The sequence below is a fragment of the Oncorhynchus tshawytscha genome, linkage group LG32 (genome assembly GCF_018296145.1).
Source record: "Oncorhynchus tshawytscha isolate Ot180627B linkage group LG32, Otsh_v2.0, whole genome shotgun sequence".
Lineage (NCBI taxonomy): Eukaryota > Metazoa > Chordata > Actinopteri > Salmoniformes > Salmonidae > Oncorhynchus > Oncorhynchus tshawytscha.
The window spans coordinates 12394240-12415797 of NC_056460.1; the positions used below are offsets into that span (position 1 = coordinate 12394240).

Here is a 21558-nt window from a genome sequence, read left to right on the forward strand (position 1 = left end):
GTGATCCTCTAGCCCTGTCCTTGTCCCGTCCCCACAAGTCCACAGAGGCTGCCAGTCATACCTAGAGGTCCTCATCTGTCGACACCTTTAGCTGACACACATTGCTGCTGGCTGCTGCTACTCCCAGCTTCCTCTGTCTGTCTGCCTGCCTGCCTGCCTGCCTGCCTGCCTGCCTGTCTGCCTGCCTGCCTGCTTGTCTGTCTGTCTGTCTGTCTGTCTGTCTGTCTGTCTGTCTGTCTGTCTGTCTGTCTGTCTGTCTGTCTGTCTGTCTGTCTGTCTGTCTGTCTGTCTGTCTGTCTGTCTGTCTGTCTCTGTCAGTCTGTGTGTCTGTCTGTCTCCAAGTCCGACCCCCTCTTCTAACCCCTTTCCTTCCCTCTCTCTCCTCGCCAGTGGACCGCATCGTGGGCCTGGACCAGGTGGCGGGCATGGCAGAGACAACGTTCGGAGCCACCTACAAGACCAAGAAGGGCATGTTCCGCACGGTGGGCCAGCTCTACAAGGAGTCCCTCACCAAGCTCATGGCCACCTTGAGGAACACCAACCCCAACTTCGTCCGCTGTATTATCCCCAACCACGAGAAGAAAGTGAGTAGTATATCCTGTCATACTTTACATGTCAGTCTAACTATACCTGTTCTATACTAAATCCCACAGAAGGGGCGAGACTTGAATTGATCTCTTAACTTCAGGGTTTTCTCTGAGTATATATTGCTCGACCTTCTGTAGACACAAGGTTAATAAGTAATAGTCTTTGCTTGTACACCTGTACCAGTTTTTGTATTATTTATTTATAACACTTCACTTCATCACTGTCAGGCTGGTAAGCTGGAGCCCCATCTGGTTCTGGACCAGCTGAGGTGTAATGGAGTTCTGGAGGGAATCCGTATCTGCAGACAGGGCTTCCCCAACCGCATCGTCTTCCAGGAGTTCAGACAGAGGTAACCACGGAAACAGAACACATAACTATTGTGCTTGTGTTCTTTGTCTTCACTGTGAGCAGACTAGACTGCCCTCACTTACAGTGATCTCTGGGTATATGCCCGTGTGTTAACTCCTAAAACCTCTCTATTTATCCGAGGTACGAGATCCTGACCCCTAATGCCATACCCAAGGGCTTCATGGATGGGAAACAGGCCTGTGAGAGGATGGTAAGGGCTTCCAATGTTATCTATTAATTAACTAACACAATGAGCAAAAGTGTTGAAACTCATGAAAATATGAGTTGTATCAATGCACCAGCCTGTTTAAAATGATAGAAATAACAAACAAAAAATATCTGATTTGCATGCTGACTTCCCTCATTTACTCGTATTCTCCTGTGTATTGTAACAGATCCGAGCGTTGGAACTGGACCCCAACCTGTTCCGTATCGGCCAGAGTAAGATATTCTTCAGGACCGGAGTCCTGGCCCACCTGGAGGAGGAAAGAGACCTGAAGATCACTGACATCATCATCTACTTCCAGTCTGTCTGCCGCGGCTACCTGGCACGCAAGTGAGTCATTAGGATTAATTATTGATTCATAACTTAATTCATATTTATATAGCCAGACTTTCCAGACTTCCAGACTTCAAATCACTTTACATAGTAAGTACCATGACTCAGCAGCCCCACTGTCTCTCCCCTATCACTCAGTCAAGTAGGTTTAAATGTCCACCTCATTACTGAGGCATGTTCATGCCCTTTGATTTCAATGCAACTCACAAAAATGGGGCATAAGTACAGATAAGTTATGAAGTTGCTAAAACTGTATAAAGTCAAAATGATACTGTATGTGTTATGTTTTGGGATACAGCTGTGGCCAAGTTAAGTAGCTAAAGTAAAGCTGTATGTGATATCAGTCTCTTAATTATGTCTCTCCTCAGGGCGTTTGCTAAGAAGCAGCAGCAGCTGAGTGCTCTGAAGGTCCTCCAGAGGAACTGTGCTGCCTACCTCAAGCTGCGCCACTGGCAGTGGTGGAGACTCTTCACCAAGGTGAGTGGGGGTTTTACTGATGGAGCGTGCCGTGAGACCACATCTACACCCTCTGTTAACAGGATGCATATGACCATTTCTCTACACCTTATCCTATTCCCTTCTTCCTTTCCTCCCTCCCCTGACCTTGATGGGACCCTCCTCCTTTTTCCTTTCCAGGTGAAACCTCTGCTCCAGGTGACCCGGCAGGAGGAGGAGATGCAGGCCAAAGACGATGAGCTGGTCAAGGTGAAGGAGAGACAGAGCAAGGTGGAGGGAGAGCTGGTGGAGATGGAGAGGAAACACCAACAGGTGAGTTACTACCTGGAGCTCTACCTGATCCCCTTACCATGGTTCTACATCTCAATTTAGCTATTCTTCTGAAGTATGCACTGCCGAACATAAAACAACATGTGAACTTACTCCAGCCATTGTTAATGTAGTTGGCTTCCGTAGTTCATGCTGTGTAGTACTAGTTCGGCCACTGGGTTTGAAAGTTGAGTAGTACACTCTTAAAAGGGTTCTGCTGTTGTCCCCATAGGAGAACCATTTTTGGTTCCAAGTATAACTATTTTGGGTTCCATGTAGAACCCTCTGTGGAAAGGAGAGGTCGACCGATTTCAAGTTTTCATAACAATCGGTAATCGGCATTTTTGGACGCCGATTACATTGCACTCCACGAGGAGACTGCGTGACAGGCTGACTACCTGTTACGCTAGTGCAGCAAGGACCAAGGTAAGTTGCTAGCTAGCATTAAACTTATTTTATAAAAAACAATCAATCAAAAAAGCACTGTCATTACTCCAATGTACCTAACCATAAACATCAATGCCTTTCTTAAAATCAATACACAAGTATATATTTTTAAACCTGCAAATTTAGTTAAAATAAATGAATGTTAGCAGGCATTATTAACTAGGGAAATTATGTCACTTCTCTTGCGTTCTGTGCAAGCAGGGTCAGGGTATATGCAGCAGTTTGGGCCACCTGGCTCGTTGCGAACCGTGTGAAGACCATTTCTTCCTAACAAAGACTGTAATTAATTTGCCAGAATTTTACATTATTATGACATAACATTGAATGTTGTGCAATGTAACAGGAATATTTAGACTTAAGGATGCCACCCATTAGATAAAATACCGAACAGCAGCAGGCTCGTAAGCATTCATTCAAACAGCACTTTCCTGCGTTTGCCAGCAGCTCTTCGCAATGCTTGAAGCACAGCGCTGTTTATGACTTCAAGCCTATCAACTCCCAAGATTAGGCTGGCAATACTATAGTGCCTATAAGGTATATGAAATACAAATTGTATAGAGAAAAATAGTCCTATAATTCCTATAATAATAACTAAAACCTAAAACTTCTTAACTGGGAATATTGAAGACTCATGTTAAAAGGAACCACCAGCTTTCATATGTTCTCATGTTCTGAGCAAGGAACTTCAACATTAGCTTTTTTACATGGCACATATTGCACTTTTACTTTCTTCTCCAACACTGTGTTTTTGCACTATTTAACCAAATTGAACATGTTTCATTATTTATTTGAGACTAAATAGATTTTTATTTATGTATTATATTAAATTAAAATAAAAGTGTTCAGTCAGTATTGTTGTAATTGTCATTATTCCAAATATATATATAAAAATCGTCCGGTTAATTGGTATCGGCGGTTTTTGGTCCTCCAATAATCGGCGTTGAAAAATCAGTCGACCTCTAGTGGAAAGGGTTCTACATGGAACCCAAAAGGGTTCTACCTCGAACCAAAAGGGGTTCTTCAAAGGGTTCTCCTATGGGGACAGCCAAATACCCTTTTTGGTTCTAGTAGAGCACCTTTTTTGTAGACTTGAGGAGATTTGACCTTTTGACATTCTAATCGAATAACATCTAGAAAAGAAGCGTAGGTAAACTTTGCTCTCTATCTCCTGTGTCCCCCACAGCTCCTAGAGGAGAAGAATATCCTTGCAGAGCAGTTGCAGGCGGAGACGGAGCTGTTTGCCGAGGCGGAGGAGATGAGGGCCCGCCTGGCCGCTAAGAAGCAGGAGCTGGAGGAGATCCTCCACGACCTGGAGACCAGAGTGGAGGAGGAAGAGGAGAGGAACCAGAGCATGCAGAACGAGAAGAAGAAGATGCAGTCCCACATCCAGGTCAGAGAGAGAGACTCATATATGCACATATGGATGCAGCATGGACACGCACGCGCGCACACACACACACACACACACACACACACACACACACACACACACACACACACACACACACACACACACACACACAAAAATCAAATCAAATCTATTTATATAGCCCTTCGTACATCAGCTGATATCTCAAAGTGCTGTACAGAAACCCAGCCTAAAACCCCAAACAGCAAGCAATGCAGGTGTAGAAGTACGGTGGCTAGGAAAAACTCCCTAGAAAGGCCAAAACCTAGCAAGAAACCTAGAGAGGAACCAGGCTATGTGGGGTGGCCAGTCCTCTTCTGGCTGTGCCGGGTGGAGATTATAACAGAACATGGCCAAGATGTTCAAATGTTCATAAATGACCAGCATGGTCGAATAATAATAAGGCAGAACAGTTGAAACTGGAGCAGCAGCACGGCCAGGTGGCCTGGGGACAGCAAGGAGTCATCATGTCAGGTAGTCCTGGGGCATGGTCCTAGGGCTCAGGTCCTCCGAGAGAGAGAAAGAAAGAGAGAAGGGGAGATTTAGAGAACGCACACTTAGATTCACACAGGACACCGAATAGGACAGGAGAGGTACTCCAGATATAACAAACTGACCCTAGCTCCCCGACACAAACTACTGCACTAAGAATACTGGAGGCTGAGACAGGAGGGGTCAGGAGACACTGTGGCCCCATCCGAGGACACCCCCGGACAGGGCCAAACAGGAAGGATATAACCCCACCCACTTTGCCAAAGCACAGCCCCCACACCACTAGAGGGATATCTTCAACCACCAACTTACCATCCTGAGACAAGGCTGAGTATAGCCCACAAAGATCTCCGCCATGGCACAACCCGAGGGGGGGCGCCAACCCAGGCAGGATGACCACATCAGTGAATCAACCCACTCAGGTGACGCACCCCTTCCAGGGACAGCATGAGAGAGCCCCAGTAGGCCAGTGACCCAGCCCCTGTAATAGGGTTAGAGGCAGAGAATCCCAGTGGAAAGAGGGGAACCGGCCAGGCAGAGACAGTAAGGGCGGTTCGTTGCTCCAGAGCCTTTCCGTTCACCTTCCCACTCCTGGGCCAGACTACACTCAATCATATGACCCACTGAAGAGATGAGTCTTCAGTAAAGACTTAAAGGTTGAGACCGAGTTTGCGTCTCTGACATGGGTAGGCAGACCGTTCCATAAAAATGGAGCTCTATAGGAGAAAGCCCTGCCTCCAGCTGTTTGCTTAGAAATTCTAGGGACAATTAGGAGGCCTGCGTCTTGTGACCGTAGCGTACGTGTAGGTATGTACGGCAGGACCAAATCAGAGAGGTAGGTAGGAGCAAGCCCATGTAATGCTTTGTAGGTTAGCAGTAAAACCTTGAAATCAGCCCTTGCTTTGACAGGAAGCCAGTGTAGAGAGGCTAGCACACACACACACACACACACACACACACACACACACACACAAAATCAGTTGATGAGTTAATGTTGGTTTAGATCATGGGGGTCAAACTCTGGCCCGTGGGCCAAATGAATTATATTTGGCCCGCGAGACAATACCAAATTACTACTAGAGCTGGCCCGCCGGTATTATACAGCGCATTCACCACTAATACTACGAATCCCATAATGCTCTGCTGTTTTCGCGCGCCAATCAGGACAGGACCCAGAAACGCTCTCTCCTCTGTGACAGTAGTCATAGCAACATAGACGCTACAACTGTCAGCGAGCTAACCCTTCCCAAAAATGGCGAAAGAAAGGCAGAAAACAGGAGCTTTCTGGACAAGTGGGAGGCAGAATATCTGTTTACATATGTAAAAGACAAACCTGTTTGTCTTGTTTGTGGAGTCAACGTGGCTGTAAGTAAGGAGTACAACATTAGACGACACTATGAAACGAAACACCATGACAAATACAAGGACCTGGACATGACTCAAAGGAGCCAGAAAGTAGAGGAGATGAAAAGAAGTTTGGTTTCACAACAGAATATGTTTAAAAAAGCCACATCACAAAGCGAGGCTGCTGTAAAGGCTAGTTATATAGTGGCAGCAGAGATCGCAAAATCAGCCCGGCCCTTTAATGAGGGAGAGTTCATGAAAAAGTGCATGATGAAGGTTTGTGACCTCGTATGCCCAGAGAAAAAACAAGCATTTTCAAACGTGAGCCTGAGCAGGAACACAGTAGCTGATCGCACATGTGATCTTGCCACCAATCTGTATGACCAGCTGATGGAAAAGGGAAAAGATTTTGTTGCGTTCTCCCTCGCTGTGGATGAGAGCTGCGACGCATCTGATACTGCTCAGCTGTCAGTCTTCATCCGTGGAGTGGACTCAAATCTGTGTGTTACGGAGGAGCTATTAGGATTCAAATCAATGCATGGCACAACCACAGGAAAGGAAATCTTTGAGGAGGTTTCCAAATGTGTAACTGAAATAAAGCTGCCGTGGGATAAACTCGTTGGATTAACGACAGATGGTGCGCCAGCGATGTGCGGTAAAAAGAGTGGACTGGTGGGCATGGTTCGGGAGAAGATGCGGGAAGAGAACTGTGCAGGTGAGCTAACTGTTTACCACTGCATCATACATCAGGAAGCACTGTGTGCCAAAGCCCTAAAGATGGAACATGTTATGACCACAGTAACACAGGTAGTTAACTTTATAAGAGCCAAAGGTCTAAATCACCGCCAGTTTAAATCTTTTCTGGAGGAGTGTGGTTCGGAATACGCAGACGTGCCGTATCACACAGAGGTGAGATGGCTAAGCAGAGGAAAAGTACTGAACAGATGTTTCGAGCTGCGTGAGGAAATATGTCAATTCCTGGAAACCAAAGGGAAGGATACAGCAGAGCTCCGGGAGCAAAAGTTCCTGTGTGAGCTGGCCTTTCTCTGTGACATCTCGAGCCATCTCGATGCGCTGAACCTGCAGCTTCAGGGGCGGGGGCGCATCATCACAGACATGTACGCTGCAGTGAGGGCCTTCAAAACTAAACTGTGCCTGTGGGAGAATCAGATGCTGCAAGGAAACCCTTGCCATTTTCCCTGCTGCCAATCCATAAAAGCGCAGATCTCTACCGCCGTGTTCCCATGCGCACAGTTTGCTGAAAAACTCAGTGTTCTCGCCGCTGAGTTTAGCCGGCGATTTGCCGACTTCGATGCCCAGAAATGCAAGTTTGAACTGCTTAGTAATCCCTTCGCAGTTGATGTGGAAAATGCACCAACCAACATCCAAATGGAGCTGATTGAACTCCAGTGCAACGACACGCTGAAGTCAAAGTATGATGCTGTGGGCGCCGCACAGTTTCCACGGTTCATCCCTGACACAATGCCTCAGCTCCGCACCCAAGCTGCTCAGATGCTCTCCATGTTCGGCAGCACTTATCTATGCGAGCAACTTTTCTCCTCGATGAAGATGACCAAAACAACTCACAGGAGACGTCTGACTGATGAACATCTTCGCTCGATACTGAGGATTTCTTCAGCTCAGAGCTTGAGCCCAGACATTGATGAACTAGCATCCAAGAAGAGATGCCAGGTATCTGGCTTGGGCACATCAGATTAGACCAGTGTGCAATAATTAACGTTTTCTTTATGCACTTTTTCTTGCTACAAGGCATGGGCTTGAATGGTTGATTGATTTATTATCATTTTATTTGTAAAATTATTAGCCAGTGGAAAAAGTTTATTTTGGTATTTAAATCAGAAGGCTGCAAATAGAAAAGAGGCATACAATTTTTATTTAAATTTTATTTATTTAATAAATGAATGCCATTGATGTGTTTTTTCATTTGAAATTTGATTTTGCATGTCTCCACTATTAAATTATATATTGTATGGTAATAAGCGATGCTTGTTCCATATTCAATGTTAAAGCAAAACTTGTTTGGGTCCATATTAAAAGGTTAATTTGTTCAATGTTGGTCCGTGACTTTGTTCAGGTTTTACATTTTGGCCCACTGGGTATTTGAGTTTGACACCCCTGGTTTAGATGGAATTCATTCTGACTAAAACTATTGGTAACTTCAGCATTGCAATACATATCCTTGCGCTGAAGATACTGAGTGTCTCTGTTGGTTGAACATATGTCCATTGTCTATCCATAGGATCTAGAGGAGCAGTTAGATGAAGAGGAGGCAGCCAGGCAGAAGCTTCAGCTGGAGAAGGTGACAGCCGAGGCCAAGATCAAGAAGATGGAGGAGGACATTCTACTGCTGGAGGACCAGAACTCCAAGTTCCTCAAGGTCAGAGAAGAGGGCACACTTAAGACTAATTTATACATTCTGCCTCCACATCGTCCAACCATCTGCTAGGTCCTCTCGAATAAAACCAGAATAGGCATTATAGAATGTCCCCTCCTGTCCGCACCAACACTGAATGCGGAACCCTGTGCGTTTGATTGAAGCGGAAAACATAAATTAGGGATTAGACTTGTATAGAGCCCTGATAGTAGAGATGTTTAAGATTATCTTAATCTGATACAAATTATTTATTAGAAGATGCCATGAAGGGGACGCTAAAGAACCACATGCGGCTCTGAAGCCACACATTGCAGATCCCTGTTGTAGAAAACATCTCTCCTCTCCTCTCTCCACCCAACAGGAGAAGAAGTTGCTGGACGACCGTGTGGCCGAGATGACTTCCCAGCTGACGGAGGAGGAGGAGAAGGCCAAGAACCTGGGCAAGGTCAAGAACAAGCAGGAGGTGATGATGGTCGACCTAGAAGGTAAAGGCTTCACTGTGGCTCTTCCTCGATTGGTCTCCTCGATTCTTTGCTCTCTTTCTCTGCCTTCATTGGAGGAGAAGGTCCAAGGTCCTTCCTGTCAGGCATTCTTCTCCAAAGCCTTTTGATGATGCAAGGAATCCAGGAAAGACTAGTTGTGGAACTCCCTCAACATGGCAGACGTTCAACTGCATATAATAACATGACAGTTTTTTTTGATTGCTAAACGACAGTGGACACAACTGGAGTCACATGTGCAAAACTCTAATTACAGTCTGCACAGCAGCAGTTCATGTGGACCAAACTCTAGTTCGTTTTTCATTGCTTGAACACAGTTTTCAAAACTCTACACACCTATCCCATGACTTTAACCACAACCTGCACAACACTGTGGATTTACAGCACTTTGTTCAAATGCTAACACACTGCTGTCAAAACTGTGAACCACACATTCAAAACGGAATAGATTTCAGCCTTGTGCCTTTCAAACACTGCTGATTGCAATTTCAGCTGAAAGGCTAAGCAGGTGTCTTGTTTTAGACTTGTTAGTGAACACACACACATATTACAGTATATATAGGTAGAGCTCAGAAAGACTCATTTTGGAAATGGAACAAGGAAGATGGGTTCGTGGAGGGAGAAGGGTGGCAGGGAGAGGGCGGATGCGTGGAGGAAGACAAGACAAAGAGCTGTTATTTCAGATGAAATAAGGGCTTCACTTATAGACCATGTCATGAACCATGGTCTCTCATTGAGAGAGGCAGGGTTGAGGGTGCAATCCAATCTGCAAAGATCCACAGTGGCATCTGTAATGCGAATTTTCCATCATGCAAACAGGTGAGAGTTACATCCTTACAGTAAATGAAAACATTACAGGAATCTATTTTGTATTGCAATTATAGAATATTTACACAGATATATATTACAGTAAGTTTGACTTTAAAATATATTTTTACAACAAGACCCAAAGGCTGGCCCCAACAGGGGGAAGAGGAAAAATATTTTCAGATGCGCAGGAAAATGCTATTGTTGACATGGTTGTTGTCAACAATGCAATAAAACTGCGGGAGATTCAAGATAGAGTGCTGGCTGATAATGATATATTTGAAAATGTTAATTCTGTCAGCACAACAACTATTGCTCGAGTCCTAAAGAAACACCAAGTTACAATGAAACAGTTATACACTGTACCGTTCGAGAGAAACAGTGAATGGGTAAAAGTGCAAAGATACCAATATGTCCAGGTAAGACGTCTGAGGTTACGTACACAGCTAAACAAAATATTTACAGTAAAAAAAAACACTAGCATTTCTACAGTAAAACTGTGCACTTACTGTTTTTCAGAGAGTAATGGAGGTGGAAGCACTGGAAAGACCACATTCATTTGTATTTATCGATGAAGCTGGATTTAACCTTGCCAAAACACAGCGCAGAGGAAGGAATGTTATAGGTCAAAGGGCCACTGTGGAGGTTCCAGGCCAAAGGGGGGGAAATATCACCATGTGTGCTGCAATGGCCAATGATGGTTTGCTTCTCAACACACCACTCATTGGCCCATACAACACAGAAAGGCTTATAGCTTTCCTAGAACAGCTCTATGCTCAGCTAGTGCCAGCAGAACAGGGGGAGCCAGTAAGAAACCCCCAAGTTTGCGATAACGTTGCTTTTCACCACTCTGCAGCTGTCACAGATTGGTTTGCAGCACATCACAGATTTATGGTTTTGTACCTGCCTGCATATTCACCCTTCCTCAACCCAATAGAGGAGTTTTTCTCTGCCTGGAGGTGGAAGTGTTTGGTCACCACCCACATGACCAAATGTCTCTTTTGGAAGCCATGCGTGCCGGATGTGAGGACACGAGTCCAGAGGACTGCCAGGGATGGATAAGGCACTCCAGAAGGTTCTTCCCCAGGTGCATGGCAAGAGAAAACATTAGATGTGATGTTGAAGAAAACCTGTGGCCTGATGCTAGAGAGAGGCAGGATTAGCCCCTCAATTATTTGTTCGAATTACAGTATGTACCTTTTTTTTTCTCATTACTGTAATTCCGTAAATTACTACAGACTATTGAAGCAAACTGCTAATTTTCATTTACCTTAAAGAATTGTTATGTTCTAAAAATGTTAATAAATCATGTGAAAGAATGTCACTCTTTTCTTTGAAGAAAATATTACTTTGTATGAAGTCACTGAAATTGTTCAAACTCTAAAGATGAAAAGTTTGTATTTTCTGTATTGGTGTTTGATGCTAGTGTTTTTACTCTCAGTGTGTTCTGAGTGACAGTGTGTGTTATCTCAGTGAGGGTTGTGCATAGTGTTTGGCTGCACTGAGCGTGTTTTGTGCCATGTGTTAAGAGTTGTGTTGCTTGGAATGAGTTTTGCAGGTGATGTGAACTGTTTAGCTCAGGTGACTGTTGGTAGTGCAGACTGTAGTTAGAGTTTTGCACATGTGACTCCAGTTGTGCCCACTGTCGTTTAGCAATCGAAAAAAACTGTAAGATAAGACTACAGACTGGATAAGATTAAGACTTCTCTGGTAGTGTGATTCTGCGTATGCATAGGAATTCCATTTCAGTTCGGACACCACAATGACTTAATGGTTTACCAAGCGGAAGAATCTGGTTACTACTGCTTAAATGGAATGTTGGAGTGGATACTTTTGAGTGCTGGGCCTACATCTATTTTCCACCACCTTGTGTGTGTGTGTGTGTGTGTGTGTGTGTGTGTGTGTGTGTGTGTGTGTGTGTGTGTGTGTGTGTGTGTGTGTGTGTGTGTGTGTGTGTGTGTGTGTGTGTGTGTGTGTGTGTGTGTGTGTGTGTGTGTGTGTGTGTGTGTGTCAACAGAGCGCCTGAAGAAGGAGGAGAAGACTCGCCAGGAGCTGGAGAAGGCCAAGAGGAAGCTAGACGCTGAGACCACGGACCTCCAGGACCAGATAGCTGAGCTGCAGGCCCAGATAGAGGAGCTCAAGATCCAGCTGGCCAAGAAGGAGGAGGAGCTACAGGCCGCTCTGTCCAGGTGAGATACTCCTCCTCCAGCCCCAAAATGGATTCTCAGGAACGTTCATAGGTTGTGTTCAGTTTGCACCATACAAGAGAAAATGTTTTGAAACGGTGAAATCGAATGAAATGGAGGATGTACCATGTGAACGCTACCTGGATCAATAAGGGGAATAGATGATGACTAGATAAGCTTTGCCCACAATGCAAGCCTGTACCGTGCATGTTACCTGTTCCTATGGCAACCGGCCCAACCTGCCCGGCCACCACTGTGGTCCAGTAAACCATACCGGCTAAATGTGCACCTACACATATACTCCCACTTCCATTGCCTGTCCCCATAGCAACAGTCCACTCTACAGGGCCTAAGCAGTTGAGACCCAGCGGGCACACACACACACACACACACACACACACACACACATACTTTAAAACATACCACAGTTTACTATAGAATACTACAGTACTTACTATAGAATTGTGTAGTATACTGTAGAATACTATATTACACACTAGTATACCTCAATCATGTTTAGTACTTACTATAGAATGTTATAGTATACTATAGAATACTATAGTAAATACTACAGTATACTACAGACCACAAAAACATTACAGTCATGTTCACAAAAGTACTACAGTCCACAAAATACCTACAGTAATGACTATGGTATATACACAGATTTGCAGGTGTTATAGCAGGTGCAGCAAAATGCTTATGTTACTAGTTCCACTACAGTGAAGTCTGCAAAAACACTACAGTGAATACAATATTATTTAACCATAGTATACTATAGTATTTTTTCATATGGGCACATACCCTCATGTTGGCTTTGACCTAAATATTTAAAAGCAGCCACACAGTCCAGCTGCTTAGTTGTTCAGTGGCATCGGTTCACTCTAAACTAAACTAATGCCTTCCTTAGTGCAGTGCGTGCTGGTATGCTGGCTATCACCCTCACTAGAGTCATTTAATACACACGCACACTCTGAGGCAGATTGATAGAGATTGATGATGTGCTCCATCCAAGTCTCTCACTGCATTTTCCAACGGAAAGGAAAAGGAATCTCAGCTTGGGCATGGCAGCCATGACGGATCGTCTCACACCTCAGAGGGAATTGGTCACGGAATCTGTTTGTACTTCACAGACGTTTATTTTTAATAGCTTCTGAATAGGGCTGCTGGACTCAAGGAAAACATTACCAGATATGGCTCGAAAAATACCTGTCTCTTGGAAGAAGGAGAATGAGTGTCAACTTGCATCCAAGCATTACCTCAATTTAGCTTGATTGTTCATTTAACATTCTTTGTAATCCAAAGCCAATTCAGACCTAATTTAGTGGAGAATATTCATGAGCAACGCATTTGGGGTCACGTTCAATTAAGTCCATTTGATTAGGGAAACTGAGACCACATACTAATGAGCTCCTCCTCTGGCTGCAACAGAGGTCATTGGCATGAAGGGGAAGTCCAATCATTTAGATGTGGCGAATTCAGGTGGTGACTGTAGCGAATTCAGGTGGTGACTAGCGAATTCAGGTGGTGACTAGGGAGGTCAGGTGGTGACTGTAGCTAATTCAGGTGGTGACTGTAGTGAATTCAGGTGTAGACTGTAGTGAATTCAGGTGTAGACTGTAGTGAATTCAGGTGTAGACTGTAGTGAATTCAGGTGTAGACTGTAGTGAATTCAGGTGTAGACTGTAGTGAATTCAGGTGTAGACTGTAGTGAATTCAGGTGTAGACTGTAGTGAAAACAGTACCCTAAATGACCTTCTGAAATCAACACATGGTCATAGGCTAGTTGATTAAACCGTTACATAGGCTACAGTATTTCAGTTGGAATTTTATGACTGTTTATAATTGTAGGGCTATTGAATTACCATAGTCTAGACAGTTGCTATTTGACTATAATGACTCATTAGTAGCTACATTGCTATCCATGGCTTCATCAGTGTAATACCAAATTGGACATGGAGTCATTATTTGGTCCTGGCAATGGGACAGGCCTCTTCAGAAGCTCTAAAGCAGGAATGTCTTAAGGAGTGCAGGCAGGGCTCAGGAGTCAAATCAAAGTGTATTGGTCGGTACACAGATTTGCAGGTGTTATAGCAGGTGCAGTGAAATGCTTTTGTTACTAGCTCCAACAGTACAGTATAATACAGTCTCTCAAATACAATACACATACACAAATAATGAATAATCAAAACAAGAAATGACAGAATTAGTCTAATTAACAATCCAGGGTTGGATACGTTAGAGTGAGTATGTGTCAGAATCCATAATAATTATAATAATAGTTTAATCTAGCCTAACTGCCAGCAACAACACATATTCAATCTCACTATGGCCTCGCTCGCAATGGTATTTCTACTGACAGAGAAAGGCACAGACAGACTCGGTCAAGAAACTCACTGCTCAGACAAACACACACACACACACACGGCAGGCTGACTAACACACACAGGTCCTCCATGAGCTCACCTGCTGTAAGGTCGATCACACTGCCACCCTGTGTTCACTGGGATTTTGTCACCACGCTGCAGTCTCACTTGCTAGGGCCTGTATGGTTTTGAAATGATCAGCAATTTTGGGGGATTTAGAGAATCTGCAGTGATTTCATGTACCAGTTTTGTGTACCATGGTTTTACCCAAAATTATCCTAACATTTGGACATCTCTGGTACTATAAAAGCACTGCTCAGATGAACGCCCCACAGTTAACATGATTTCTCACCTCTTCATTTAAATGGAATGTATCCTGGCATTAGCCAGCTAATCTAACGATTTCTATGTTGCTGTTTGGAATTGATTTTGGAATTGATTGGTTTGTTGTGTGTGCGTGTGTACCAGGGGTGATGACGAGGCGGCACAGAAGAACAACGCTCTGAAAGCTGTGCGGGAGCTGCAGGCCCAGCTGTCAGAGCTGCAGGAGGACCTGGAGTCAGAGAAGGTGTCCAGGAACAAGGCGGAGAAAGTCAAGAGGGACCTCAGTGAAGAGCTGGAGGCTCTGAAGACTGAGCTGGAGGACACTCTGGATACCACCGCTGCCCAGCAGGAGCTCAGGTACTGGGACACTGCTTGTCAGATGTACTGCTCTCTGCTGCGCTGATACGCTTATATGTTTACTGTAGTCCCAATATGTTTATTTTCGGTGCTTTTAGAAATGGATAAAGAACCGGTGTAGGGTCGCACTGAAAAAGTGGCACTGTCATAGTTTGGCAAAGTACCTGCGTGTGTAACTGCATGAGGGCTATGGAGAGACACAGCACCTCAGTGAGGTGTCTTTTATGGGTCTACCTTCCTTTCTAACCCCTCTCTCCTCTCCTTTCTTTCCTCTCAGGACCAAGCGAGAGCAGGAGGTGGCTGAGCTGAAGAAGGCCATCGACGAGGAGACCAAGAACCACGAGTCTCAGGTCCAGGAGATGAGACAGAGACACTCCACTGCCCTAGAGGAGCTGTCTGAGAATTTGGAGCAGGCCAAGAGGGTGGGTCCACCATCAGACATGGCACCTGCCAACCATAACGTCGTTAGACAGTAGTAGCAACACACATGTTAAGAAGGTCAAGAGAGTGGATCTCCTCCAACGATGTATATAAACCCTAGATTGCTGATGCTATGTATTGGCCATTGAGAGGCTTTGAAGCCACTGGTCGGCCATATTGGGACTCCCCAGTAGGAGCAGTCCTCCATAGGAATGAGTGGAATTCTACAGTATTTAAATGAAATGGGACAAGGACAAATTGACATTTATTTAAGTGTTGTCATGGGGACAGTAACATTAGTACTCTCTAAAAAGTAAACTGTGTTTTTATATTTTATTTGAATTTAAAAAACGTATGTTTATCTTTTAATATAATATAATTGTATGCATTAAGGTGATTCTAATAGAATACACATGGAAAAAACAAATGTAGACATTAATAAATGCATTTCTATAGCTTCTAAAATATATTTTTTACACTCTACAAGATGGAGGCACAGTGGCTTCAACACAGCACCCCCTATCAGTCATCTAATGTATATATAAATCATTGGTCGCCACCTGAGAAAATATACCTGTCTACATAACATCATCTCATACAGTAGTAGCACTACACTATCACTTCTTTGCGAAGCAAGCCAAGAGGACAGGCCTATCCAACATACCCTCTGTAAAATTCTCTCATGTTCCCAATGTATACCACAACCCCTCTTTCCGCTGCAGTTCAAGTCCAACCTGGAGAAGAACAAGTGTACCCTGGAGAGTGACAACAAGGAGCTGGTGAGCGAGGTGAAGGGGCTTCAGCAGGCCAAGACAGAGTCAGAACACAAGAGGAAGAAGATGGAGGCTCAGCTGCAGGAGTTCATGGCCCGAGCCACCGAGGGAGAGAGGGCTAAAGTAGAACTGGCCGACCGCACACACAAACTGCAGGTTAGCGGGCAAGTCAACGGACCACGCTGTCTGTCTGTCATCATCACTATGTGTTGAAGTCCATTGGTTTATCAAAATGGGAGTGAATATGTTTTAATGTGAATATGAAGAGATATTTATTGACCTTTGTCTGTAGACGGAACTGGACACTGTCTCCGCCCTGCTGGAGGATGCTGAGAAGAAGGGAATCAAGTTGGCCAAGGATTCAGCAGGCCTGGAGAGTGTGTTACAGGACACACAGGTGAGCAGAAAACTCCTTATACGTCACCAAGCCATTACATGCTCTAATAGTTGAAATCGAAGTTGGAGGTATTGTAATATGCTTTGGAAGCAATTCATTATTGGAGACACTTGTAGATAATGCTAATCTACTGTAAAAACAACTTCATATCACTGTCTTCATCCAACAAGTCTTATTGTAAGTGTTGGTTAACTACTTTTGGGTCTTTGCATCTTGTGTGTGTGTGTGTGTGTGTGTGTGTGTGTGTGTGTGTGTGTGTGTGTGTGTGTGTGTGTGTGTGTGTGTGTGTGTGTGTGTGTGTGTGTGTGTGTGTGTGTGTGTGTGTGTGTGTGTGTGTGTGTGTGTGTGTGTGTGTGTGTGTGTGAGGAGCTGCTCCAGGAGGAGACTCGTCAGAAGCTGAACCTGAGCTCTCGTATCCGTCAGCTGGAGGAGGACAAGAGTACCCTGCAGGAGCAGCAGGAGGAGGACGAGGAGGCCCGCAGGAACCTGGAGAAACAACTGGCCACGCTGCAGGCTCAGGTATGTACCCCACTGGCATTCTTAATGTTTCACTGCCAATAGGACAGGGTTTCCAGCGGTGAACACCCACCGTTGATATTTACTACAGGTTGTGGTAGCTAGATTCCTTACTCACGAAATAGGTATTGGGTATAAGTTGAATACAGTGTTGGGGAGAAGTAAACTACATGTAGTTCTACTTGTAATTTAACTACATTTTGCAGTAGCTTGGTGGTAGTTGAACTAAATTCACATCTAGGTAGTGTTGTCAGTAGTTAGGCAATAAATGTTTTATTTTTCAGCATCAGCCTGCCTAATTCTCTCTTGGAACATCATTTGTTTAATAGGCTAAATAACACATTCTGTTAGCATATGACCCCAAGTGATCTATTCTTGCAAAGAGTAGTTTGGATGTAGTTGTCATGGAAAGTACCACCAGGGACACCTGAATTCAATCTTAAATGAATCATTCTTTATTAACAGCAAGCTGGATAGGTCACAGTCAAACTAAATTACCGGTCTGAAGTGAGCTCTGTCAGGGCAGTCCCGTTAGATCTCTTATATACTGCTTACACAGACAAGTTATGATTTAGATTATTCATAATGAATTCATCATTTATGCATGTGACAGACCAATACCTCACAAGGCTTCTTCTCTCCAAGCTGAGACCTTGAAACTGAGATATCCCTTTCCGTTCTCAAAACAATGTTCTGGGCGTACTGCCAAATTGCATATACTGATAGTGAGGGTTCCTCCCAGGCACAATGAATCAGTCACTTGCGTGAACCCAGTCAAATTGGTTATTAGAAAAGCACAAACATAAAATGTTCCTTCACATAGTGAACTACAGTGCCTTGCGAAAGTATTCACCCCCTTGGCATTTTTCCTATTTTGTTGCCTTACAACCTGGAATTAAAAAATATATTTTGGGGGTTTGTATCATTTGATTAACACAACATGCCTACCACTTTGAAGATGCAACATATTTTTTATTGTGAAACAAACAAGAAATAAGACAAAAAAACACAAAACTTGAGCGTGCATAACTAAGAACCCCCCCAAAGTCAATACTTTGTAGAGCCACCTTTTGCAGCAATTACAGCTGCAAGTCTCTTGGGATATGTCTCTATAAGCTTGGCACATCTAGCCACTGGGATTTTTGCCCATTCTTCAAGGCAAAACTGCTCCAGCTCCTTCAAGTTGGATGGGTTCCTGCTGGTGTACAGCAATCTTTAAGTCATACCACAGATTCTCAATTGGATTGAGGTTTGGGCTTTGACTAGACAATGTCCCTGTATTTAGCGCCATCCATCATTCCTTAAATTCTGACCAATTTCCCAGTCCCTGCCGATTAAAAATATCCTCTCAGCATGATGCTGCCACCATCATGCTTCACTGTTGGGATAGGGTTCTCGGGGTGATGAGCAGTGTTAGGTTTGTGCCAGACATAGCGTTTTCCTTGATGGCCAAAAAGATCAATTTTAGTCTCATCTGACCAGAGTACCTTCTTCCATATTTGGGGAGTCTCCCACATGCCTTATTTTTTTCTTTAAGCAATGGCTTTTCTCTGGCCACTCTTCCGTAAAGCTCAGCTCTGTGGAGTGTACGGCTTAAAGTGGTCCTATGGACAGATACTCCAGTCTCCGCTGTGGAGCTTTGCAGTTCCTTCAGGGTTGTCTTTGGTCTCTTTGTTGCTTCTCTGATTAATGCTCTCCATGCCTGGTCTGTGAGTTTTGGTGGGTGGCAGGTTTGTTGTACTGCCATATTATTTCTATTTTTTAATAATGGATTTAATGTTGCTCCGTGGGATGTTCAAAGTTTCTGATATTTTTTTATAACCCAACCCTGATCTGTACTTCCCCATAACTTCATCCCTGACCTGTTTGGAGAGCTCCTTGGTCTTCATGGTACCGCTTGCTTGGTGGTGCACCTTGCTTAGTGGTTTTGCAGACTCTAGGGCCTTTCAGAACAGGTTTATATATACTGAGATTATGTGATACTTAGATTGCACACAGGTGGACTTTATTTAACTAAATATGTGACTTCTGAAGGTAATTGGTTGCACCAGATCTTATTTAGGGGCTTCATAGCAAAAGGAGGGAATACATACAGTATGCACGCACCACTTTTCTGTTTTTTTTCTCCTCCGTTTTTTTTAAACAAGCAATTGTTTTTTATTTCACTTCACCAATTTGGACTATTTTGTGTATGTCCATTACATGAATTCCAAATAAAAATCCATTTGAATTACAGGTTGTAATGCAACAAATGAGGAAAAACGCCAAGGGGGTGAATACTTTTGCAAGGCACTGTACTTTTTTAAAGTCACTTTAGTTAAGGAAACTATATTTGTTTTAAGGGTAGCTTTAACGTAGCTTAGCTTCTTTCAATGTGAAGTAATTGGTAGCTTGGTAAAAATATATTTTCATCGTAGCTTCCCCAACACTAAGATCAGTAATGTGTGTTTTTTTTAAAGACCACTGTCATTTTCTGTATATCAAATGCTCACTCACAAAGCTGTGACCCTTATTTCCTCATGGAAGAACCACAGAAAAAGTATATAATATGAACACCATTGTCTTCTCTATCTAGCTGTTTGAGTCTAGGAAGAAGCTGGATGAGGACGTGGGGACCCTGGAGTCTCTGGAGGAGGTGAAGAGGAAGCTACAGAAGGACCTGGAGTTGACCAGCCAGCGGCTGGAGGAGAAAGCCTCCGCCTTTGACAAGATGGAGAAAACCAAGACCCGCCTGCAGCAGGAGCTGGACGACCTCATGGTGGACCTGGACCACCAGAGGACCATTGTCTCCAACCTGGAGAAGAAGCAGAAGAAGTTTGACCAGGTATCATATCATCTCCATCTTTTCCTCTATCTCGCTTCCTTTTCTCCGTCCTCTCACCTTTGCTTATCTCCTTCTCCCCTCTCTGCAAAATAAAAGTAGACCTGCCATTAATGAAGAAATGGCTGAGTTTTTGTGATTTCTTGATTCCAATGATTGCCTTCGTTAACATAACTTACCAGTAAGACATTGCTTGCCATCCTTCTTCATCACTATCTTCTCCCTCTATATTAGCTCCTGGCTGAGGAGAAGACCATTTCTGCCCGCTATGCTGAGGAGCGTGACAAGGCCGAGGCTGAGGCCAGGGAGAAGGAGACTAAGGCTCTGTCTATGGCCCGGGCTCTGGACGAGGCCCTGGAGGCCAAGGAGGAGTTTGAGAGGCTCAACAAGCAGCTGAGGACTGAGATGGAGGACCTGATGAGCTCCAAGGACGACGTGGGCAAGAGCGTACGTAGTTTAAACCCCCCGTACAGGAGCTGAAGGTTCTCAAATACCTTATACAACCCAGTCCTAAGCCTTGACTTGGCTCTTCCAATGAGGATTGATAGAACCAAAATGTACAGGTTTTCATGTTTCTTCCAATATGGCCACCAATCCACCCACCACAGAATGAGTGAGAATGACTGTGTTACAGGAGCTGGTAGTGTTTCCTAAATGTTGTTGGAGACCTTACACACCTTGCATACAGAAGCCTTCTGTAAATTACTTCATTTTAAAATAACGCTGTCCCCCCACCTCAGATTTTTGCTTTGAGTGAGAATTTGTTTGACTTATCCTATGGGATGGCTTCCCATAGTAAGACCCAGAAAAGAGATGTTGCTGCTAATAGTCTCTCCACGTCCCCCTGTGTGTAGGTCCATGAGCTGGAGAAGTCGAAGCGCACCCTGGAGCAGCAGGTGGAGGAGATGAGGACCCAGCTGGAGGAGCTGGAGGACGAGCTGCAGGCCACGGAGGACGGCAAGCTGCGTCTGGAGGTCAACATGCAGGCCATGAAGGCCCAGTTCGACAGGGACCTGCAGGCCAGAGACGAACAGAACGAGGAGAAGAAGAGGACGCTGGTCAAACAGGTACAGAGACGAGCAGAGAGGACCCTGTTTAGGGAGTAACATTCAGACCTCTAATAGAAACTCGGTGATTTAGCCTGGCCAACAGTTCGGAGAAAATAATCACCATGTTATTATATGGTCAAAAACTTTAACTTATGGACTCGTTGTGTACTTCCCATCCATCTTCACCCTAACCGTTATTGCATCCGAGCAAGCTAGAACCCAAACTAGGTTTCATCACTTACTTGGTGTTTTCAACCCTCTGTAATATCTTGTTGTCTGACCCAAGGTTCGTGAGATGGAGGCAGAGCTGGAGGATGAGAGGAAGCAGAGAGCCCTGGCTGTGGCAGCTAAGAAGAAGCTGGAGATGGACCTCAAGGACCTGGAGGGGCAAATAGAAGCATCCAACAAGGCCAGAGATGAAGCCATCAAACAGCTCAGAAAACTACAGGTTAGACTTCATACAGGATTTGTGTTTGCTTGTGCATTCTCAAGTTGTGCTGAGCTATTATGTAGTATTATGCAGTTGAAGTCGGAAGTTTACATACACCTTAGCCAACTACATTTAAACTCGGTTTTTCACAATTCCTGACATTTAATCTGAGTAAAAATTCACAAAGTAGATGTCCTAACCGACTTGCCAAAACTATAGTTTGTTAACAAGACATTTGTGGAGTGGTTGAAAAAATAGTTTTAATG

At 44.3% G+C, this 21558-nt stretch overlaps 1 protein-coding gene across 8 annotated transcripts in view; it reads left to right on the forward strand.

Moving 5' to 3' along the window:
• LOC112230268 (myosin-10) overlaps positions 1-21558 on the forward strand; it is a 100069-nt gene that overhangs the window by 67403 nt on the left and 11108 nt on the right. For all 8 annotated transcript variants that reach the window (XR_006080588.1, XR_006080589.1, XM_042310615.1 and 5 more), the window contains 19 exons: positions 391-584; positions 816-937; positions 1078-1147; positions 1332-1492; positions 1864-1972; positions 2132-2263; positions 3891-4097; positions 8212-8349; positions 8708-8831; positions 11671-11842; positions 14674-14886; positions 15164-15308; positions 16029-16235; positions 16372-16476; positions 16843-16995; positions 19568-19816; positions 20048-20260; positions 20668-20880; positions 21149-21310. Coding sequence is in view for 6 of the 8 variants with exons in the window: in XM_042310615.1 (XP_042166549.1) it covers positions 391-584; positions 816-937; positions 1078-1147; positions 1332-1492; positions 1864-1972; positions 2132-2263; positions 3891-4097; positions 8212-8349; positions 8708-8831; positions 11671-11842; positions 14674-14886; positions 15164-15308; positions 16029-16235; positions 16372-16476; positions 16843-16995; positions 19568-19816; positions 20048-20260; positions 20668-20880; positions 21149-21310 (3089 nt within the window). In the remaining 2 variants the exon portion in view is untranslated. The remainder of the gene's footprint in view (positions 1-390; positions 585-815; positions 938-1077; positions 1148-1331; positions 1493-1863; positions 1973-2131; positions 2264-3890; positions 4098-8211; positions 8350-8707; positions 8832-11670; positions 11843-14673; positions 14887-15163; positions 15309-16028; positions 16236-16371; positions 16477-16842; positions 16996-19567; positions 19817-20047; positions 20261-20667; positions 20881-21148; positions 21311-21558) is intronic.